General features: G+C 37.3%; 1 protein-coding gene across 2 annotated transcripts; it reads right to left on the reverse strand.

Annotated features, from left to right (window-relative positions):
- Positions 1-574: 574 nt before the first annotated feature.
- Positions 575-4,271, reverse strand: LOC146312098 (dual specificity protein phosphatase 26-like). Of its 2 annotated transcripts, none has more exons than XM_084740025.1 (3): positions 3,972-4,271; positions 2,538-2,755; positions 575-966 (listed from the first exon to the last, which is right to left on the reverse strand). In XM_084740025.1, the coding sequence occupies exons 1-3, from the start codon at positions 4,100-4,102 to the stop codon at positions 755-757; spliced, it is 561 nt and encodes a 186-aa protein (XP_084596151.1). In that variant the 5' UTR covers positions 4,103-4,271; the 3' UTR covers positions 575-754. The 2 variants fall into 2 exon arrangements, with proteins under 2 accessions (XP_084596151.1, XP_084596152.1); XM_084740026.1 differs by having other exon boundaries at positions 2,538-2,621; positions 3,972-4,111.
- Positions 4,272-8,169: the final 3,898 nt, after the last annotated feature.

The following is an 8,169-nucleotide window of genomic DNA, read 5'->3' on the forward strand; positions in this document are numbered from 1 at the left end:
TAGGAATGTTCCGCCCTCAGGCTCAGCGTGTCCGGCTCAGCTGCTACACATTGTCAGGTTTGGCACAACTTCCTCCCAGTTTGACATGTGCTTTGTTGGCCTCAACTGTACTTAGGCTCAGCTGTGCGGTGAGCTTTATACCAGCATGTGTTAGCATGTCTACTACTATCATGTTTCCATGCTCTGTTTGTAAAAGTTGGCCTTTAAGGCTTTCTGGCAGACAGCCCTGATGGCTAACTTCTCCCATGTGCCTTCCATGCAGACTGACAGCTAGTCTACTGGATGTTAGCATGCTGTTGGCATCTAGCCTGGCATGTTCAAAACAATGTCAGCATGCTAACATTAGCATGTTAATTTCCTAATGTAAAGTATATAATGTTTATCAAGTTAGAATGTTAACATGTGTATACTTCAGGAGTTATGAGTGTACTGATTTTGCCTCCATTTAACATTTAGCATGTTCATGGCATGGCAACATCTAACATGCTAATAAAACCTAAGGGCTGTGTGGTTTAAATAAATGCATTGAAATTATGTTTGCAACTTCTCCACTGTATTTTTCCTTTCCTGACATGCTAACATGACATACTAGTGTTAATCTCAAAGTACAGCTGAGTATGACAGAAATTCAGCCATTAATTGAACCAAAGTTCATGACGATCCATTAGCTGCTGCTGAACTATTTCAGTTCAGACCAACAGACAGACCACATCACCACGTTGCTGTGTGGCTAAGAAGTATAAACTTGTCTTGATCACAGGATCTGACATGTTGTCTGTCTTCTTGATAGCTGAAGATCCAGATCCAGCAGCAGAGCCAGGAAATTCTTGTTGGGATAGATGGCTCTCTTCTTGATCAATTTCTGCAAAGCCTGTTTGAGCGTGAGGTGACGGTAGATCATGAGGTACGCTAACACCAAAGTCGATGACCGGCTCATTCCCATGATGCAGTGCACCAGAACTTTCCCTGAAGAACAGACAAGATGAAGGGAAAGGGGGGATGTGAAGGAAGGATTAGCGAGAGGCCTCAGTCTTATTAATATCATACATGGCTGCCCGTCTCACGCTGTGGCCTTTCTTTTTTCCTGCTGTGAGCTAAAAATAGTTCCCACAATTCATCGCCTTTGTTCATTTAAGGTCCCTTTGCAGACGGGGCCTGACTGTCTCTTTAATCCCAACTTGTCCTCTGCTTGATAGCTTCTTTGAAAAGAGCCATGGTCACATTATAGACTTAAATTCTGCAAGGTAAGACCCTTATTATTACTGCTGGCTGAAAATACACTTACATACCATTACAAGTTGTGTTACATTGTGGTGACATTGAAAGGACAGCGTGATGAGAGAATTTGAGGAGATGGTTTTATTAGGGATTTAAGGAGTGAAATAAAAGATGAACAGGAATGTAAAAAAACTACCATATCGAGGTGTGAGAACCACAGTGCCATTTTGGGCATAATTATATATCAAATGAAAGTTCTTGATGAGCTCTTTCTACTGAAAAAAGGGCACATGGGTATTCTAAACCAACCAGAAATATTAATCAAAATCCAAAAGACCTAAGACCAGGCACAGGATACAGAGAATGCAGTTATAGAAACACACAGTATCTAATTTCAAATCCATTTGAAACTTACATGATCTCTATGAAATATACTGTACTTGCTTTATAGAATTATATAATTGAAAATGAGAATTGACCCATAATCTCCCTGTTTCATGGAGCCTCACTCAACTTTCTCCATTACTTCATGTTTCCTATACGCCTACTTAGCTATGCTAAGCAGCTACGCTATGTTCGGCTCACCTGTTGAAAAGAAAACCAAATTTTGAAGACTTAAAAGATGTTGCTTAAAAACATGTAAAAGGAAGATAAAGTGATATCATTCAGTGAATAAATATGATAAATGGATATATTTATACAATATTTTATATTATAAGAATGATTAGTATTGTTTTTATATCATTAATGTAAAGTTTTTGTTTTCATTTTTGCAGGTGTCCGATAAAATATTGCTTCCAAAAATGCACACATTACCCTCCTGATTTAAATTTTTTTTAAAAAGGAGAGAGAATTTTTCTTTTTCAGTAATATGTCAAAATATTGTCTATTAAGTATGTTGTCATTCACAAGTTGATTTAATTTGAAAACTGTAAAAGTGTATTTGAGACATAGCAAGTTTTAATCATATCCATTAATCTATACAAAAAGGAAGGTCTTTGGAGAGTTTTAACTCTCACCTAATGCATGCTGGGAAGTCTGCTAATATGCTAATCATGTTCCTTTGTAAACTTAATTTAATGAGTTGTTTAAATTCTCTTTACAGTACATTCAATTCAACTCAACATTTCAAGGCAAAAGGATTCCACTAAATTCATGTTTGATTTTTTTTTTTAAATCAAATATCACTTACGCTCCTCTTGTTCTCACCCCTTGATATATTTACAGCAATTTACTCAGCTACTGAATTATATAATTAAAAACTCACAGTGCAGAAATATGATAATTCATGTGAAAAAGAAGCTTTGAGCAGTTCTTACCATCAGGTGACTTCAGAGCTTTATGAATGAAATCAGCTGCAGGCTGGAAGTAAACATCCAGATCAAAGTGTGTCGAGTCATCTGCTGGAATGCCACAATACACAAAGGCGTTGCCATAAAAGCTTTGGTTCCCTATGCTGCCTCGCTTGGAGTGTGCAGCGTTTAATACATGAGTTATACCTAATTTCAGCAAGGCAGCCTTGTTTTGGGCTACTGCCCTAGTAGCAAGACAAAAAGACAGAAAGAGGTTCAACATTCGTGTGAACGCTAAGAGCATCAGCACAATGTTTTACACCAGAATAACACAATTATTGGTAAAAAAAAAAAAAAAAGTAAAGACTGTTGGTAAAACTTTCTTTAAAGGGATTCGTATAAATCATTACACATTACACTGTCATAACCATGTCTTGACACATGTCATGAACATGAAAGAGTCTTTATGAGTGTTTATGACAGCTGTCATTAAGTGCCATTCAGTCAGTTATATCAATACACAGTTGAGATTGTTTGACATGTCTTTAAGCCAACCGTGAATAATTCCCCTGACCTCAACTAAAGTGGTAACACTTGGACTTAATAAAATAAAGATCTAATTAAATTTTATAAGGTCTATAAGGAAGGACATTTCTGCTGACTGTTTTTATCTTGTTACACCGTTTTCATCTTATGTCTTTTATAATGTTATTTTTGTCTTGCTATGTTGTTTTTGTCCTGTTTCGTCTTTTACACTTGTTACGTTTATTGTTTGTGATATGCACTGATGGATACAACAAGGAATCATCTTTTGTATGTGAAATTGTCTCATCCATTTAATTCCACTTAAATGCAATAAAATTAAAGTAAGGAGCCTGTTTTGAAAACATAAAGTGTAGAAAGTACAGATATTTGTGTTCAAATGTAGGATGTAAAAGTAAAAAGTTGTCTGAAAAATATATACTCAAATGAAGCACAGATACCTGAAAATTCTACTTAAGTACAGTAATTAAGTATTTGTACTTAGTTACACCCCACTACTGAAAAGGTACTACTTTACTTTAGGTCAATGAAAATATTTATGATGCACTTATTATAGTCTAATGATGGCCAGAGTCAAAGCCAACCACATATGACAGGATAATGTGAAGTTAAACCATTTCTTTAAGTTTGATAATGTCAAATTGTCATGACAGAGACAGCTTAAATAATATCAATTTTGCATTACAAATGACCTAATTGGCTGAATTAAACTTAATGTCAACAGTCATAACATTCATAAAGACTCATTCATGTTTATGACAGGTGTCATGACATGGTTTGACAGTGTAATGACAGTCCTATGCACACCCTTTCAAATGTTACCAGACTGTTTAACATGACAAGTAACAGGTTTTACATTTCCATCCAAGGCTAAACTCATTAAGTCTGGTTTAAATTTGAGATAAAATGTATACTTACACATTTCCTATGAATATTTTTGGCCAGACCTCATCAACTTCATTTAAATGTAGTTTGCACGAGTCCAAAAGCTTCTGCAGATCCTTCACAGTCAGATATTCTTTTTTCTTTTTATCTTTCAGGACTGACATTTTAAGTCCAAATCGCCCCTTTCTTGGATCGATTACTGGTCCAAATGTTTGTTGTATTAAAGCAGTTCCCGTCAACTCTGGCTCAGGATGATCTGTACGAGCAGGTGTTTATCTGCTGTCACTGGACAGTTACCCAATTTAGTGCTTAACCTAGCGTGTAGTCTTACTCGTGCAGAGGGCAGAACAACAAACAGTGCAGCCCGGGCTGTGCTTTTCACACCGCTGTGGGACTCTAATTTAATAAGCCTCAAACAGAGATGAATCATTCCATAAAGCAGTGATAATTGGATGTAATTACAGACAAAATGTTTAAGTGCATTGCTTATACACTCGTAGGAATAACGGTTTCAAAAGGGTTCTTCCTGAAGGGCTGAGGTTCTGCCACAACTATTTGCTTCTGTCAACATGTTTTTGTAGAGAGGGTTCATCAAAGGTTTGCTGTAAGACTAGACGTTCCACTTAGAAGCCTTTTCATGCACAGAGTTCTTCAAGGCGAACAATGTTTTCTCAATGTAAACAATGGAAGGTAACAAAGATTGGTAAAATGATGGATGATGATTTTTTTTTTGCCTCATCTGTAGAATGAAATATGGTTCTTTTTAGAACCCTCTGACGACAAGAGGATTAAAATGTAGTTTTAGATCCCCCCCAGATGAAACCCTTAGAATATAAAACAGTTTATGGCAGAACACCCTGGGGAGGTTCTGGTGAAACCCCGGAATATAAAAAGGTTCTTGGTAGAATGCCCTTGGTGGATTCTAGACCCGTGGAACATAAGAGCATCTCATGGTAGAGCACCCTTAGTGGGTACTATAAAACCTTCAGAATATGAAAAAGTTCTTGGGAGAACACCCTGGGTGGATTCTAGATGAAACCCTTGAAAAACAAAAGGGCTTCTTGTACAGCCCCCTTGGTGGGTTCTAAATTAAACCTTTGCAAAACAAAAGGGTTTTTGGTAGAACTTCCTTGTTGGGTTCTAATTGAAATTCTTGGAAAACAAACCAGATCTTGGTGGAACCCTCCTGGTGGGCTCTGGGCAAAATCATTGCAAAACAAAAGGGTTCCTGGTGGGACCTCCCTAGTGGGTTCTAGATAAAACTCTTGCAAAACAAAAGGGTTCTTGGTGGAATCCCATGGTGGGTTCTAGATGAAATCTTTGGAACACAAAACAGCTCTTGGTAGAACCATCCTGGGGGGTTCTCCTTTTTGGGTTCTAGATGATATCCTTGTAATATAAAAGGGTTATTGGTAGAACACCCTTAGTAAGTTCTTGTTGGCACCCCTAGAAAGTGGAAAGGTTCTAAATAGAACTGCCAGAGATGGTTTTGGGTGTAACCTTTACGCCATAGAAGAGTTTTTGAGAGACTCTCTGATTATGGGTGAAGTTTTCTATAACCCTTATGTTGGATTCTAGGTAGAACGCTGTGAAAGAGCTCTAGGAATCAGAAAGAGTTCTCCTGTGGGGACAAGTCAAAGCACCCTGTATGGTTCTAGTTGGCACACTTATTTGTGAGAGTGTAGTAATGACAGAGAGTGCAGTGTAATGCAGCATTTACTGAAGGAAAATACAGTAACAGCTTTATGCAGCTGGTTTACTGCTCTGACATAAATATCTTGTGAAAGCAAATTGGCTGAAGAGGGAGAGAAATTAAGTGTTGCCGTTGGCTGCACATGACATCAAACAGCCCTCACTCTGCTGCAAATGTCTCTTTTTACCCAACTATTATGTTGCAGGTCAATTTCACCCATTTCAGCTTTTAAATGGAAGAAAAACATAATTAACCTCTCTTTTAAGCCATGAAATGTAATGACTTCTCTTCATTTGGGGTCATGAATGTGTATGTAAAATGTGGACGAGATGGTGTGTTTGTGAAAAGTCAGTGCTGATGTTGTACACAAAATCAGTCAATAGAGGTCTCCGGGTCATGTTGACCTGGAGACAGTTATTGATTGATTATTTAAAGTGCTGCCTCTGCTTATTGATCAATGTACGGTAGTGTATGTGGTGGAAACAAATCCCACCTGATATCTACATAATAATTTGAAAATACGATCCATACCAGCTGGTGAACGTGCGATTCTGGTGAGATCCAGCTGTGGGTATAGTTGTGTGTCTTCCTGTGTGGGAAGAGATGTATACTTTGTATTTGAGGGGCTGTTTTGTAATCATTAAGCACTGCATTTTCTCTCCTAATGAGCTCTAGAAGATTCACCAGGCAATAAGAATGATCAGTTACTCTGTAGAGCTCCAATAATGTAGAGGAAGATGAGCCGTTAATGACCTTCTCTGAAGAAGATTGTAAATATTAAATATATCGCATATCTTCTTCTAAATACAAGACCACAGAAATCTAAATTTTGTCGTGGTGTATGGTCTCCTTCATCACAGCAAAGCCAAGGCAGATTGTCAAATCTTCTTTCAGCACTTGACTCCATGACAAAAAATCGACTGGAATCCAGTCTGCCACTGGAACCGTAAGAAGTGTTGGCAAGAAATGCAAAACTTGAGATTAAAACAAAACCGATGCTACATGAATGCAGAAAAAAAAAACATTTGTGGGAACATTTGCAATTATTGTACATTCAGTATGTAAATTATGAAAAGCAGCAGAGAGTTAAATCCTCAACAAAAGCAGCTGTGCACAACAAACAGGACCATCACAAAGTGGTTACTGGCTTTTTATAATCAAGGGTGCTTGGAGACCAGAGACCTCGGCCAAGGCCAATCGTCTAGTCCTCTATGATGAAAATCTACAAGCACAACCATTATATATGTCTGGATATATTTTCATAGGATTATTTTAGTTATATCGACTTGGAAAAAGACAGTATGGATAATTTAATGTATTTCTTAGATACCTGCTGCTTTACATTGATGTTTGAGGTAGCTATTATGTTTTGTCGCTCCTGGCGTGGCATACCATTCAATGTAATCACGACAGCTTTGTGCACGTGCAAAAAAAATTCTTAATGCATGAGTACTTGCCTGAGTGCAACATGTCATAATCAAGACCACGCTCAACAAGGGGGAAAAGATCAGCAGCACAATATGAAATCAAGTGCTTAAACGCTAAGCAAAGTGACTTTAGCTCGCTAAAAATATTAGATTTCAGCATGTCAACAAGTTATTTTAGTGTCCTGTTTCAACCAGAGAGGAAAAGTTAAACTGACAAACTCAGTATTTCTAGGAAATCTCAGCGTTAACAATAATTAGCAAGTTAATTTGTGTATCCATCCCATCATTCAAATCTGCTCCATGCTACATCCTTTCACCAAGTTTAATGAAACTTGAGCCAGACAAACAAACTGAACCTAATCTCCCAACATTTTGGTGTAAATGTTTCAAAGAAAGAGAATACTGGAAAATCCCTTGTTTTATTCAGGTTTTCCTTCAAATGATAAAACTTTAAGTTTAGTTTAGATAATTGTTTACTAAAACTGGGGTAGCTGGAGAAAGTTATTTGATTGTTGAGACATGAAATGACCTCATTCCCAGGTCATTTCATTTCGGACGCTTTGGATTGTTGGCTCTAAGATGGCTGATTGTTGAGTCTCATTTTCAGGTCATATAACACTGACATTTTGGGAATGAAACTCAACAATCGACTGTCTTACTGGAATGTGATTGGTCAAAGTCTCCCATCATGGGCTAGACTGTCTGAAGGCTGAAAGCAGAGACAAGAGGAGGAACAGAAGTCTATTTTTCTCTTAAACTGCTTACATTACATTATGCTTAAAGGTTATTATGGAATTTGTGCCCTATGATGCTAAAAACAAACTGCATACCCCAGCTTTAATGCATACATAACCTGTGTATTAACATTTATGGAAAACTTGATAACTGTAATCTTACACTAGATTACACAATTGAAGAAGCATTTTCTAACTTAATCCACAGATTCCTTATCCATTGTGCGTTTAAAATTATGTTAATGAATGAGGCAAAACTCAGACTGCAGACATGTTGTTATAGATGTTTACAGCTGTCATTCTCTGTTTACACACCAGTGGTGGAAGCTTCATATGTTGTCAATTATATTAATAATCACTTTAAAATGTCCTTGTAG

The sequence above is a fragment of the Lutjanus erythropterus genome, chromosome 17 (genome assembly GCF_056507025.1).
Source record: "Lutjanus erythropterus isolate fLutEry1 chromosome 17, fLutEry1.hap2, whole genome shotgun sequence".
Lineage (NCBI taxonomy): Eukaryota > Metazoa > Chordata > Actinopteri > Lutjaniformes > Lutjanidae > Lutjanus > Lutjanus erythropterus.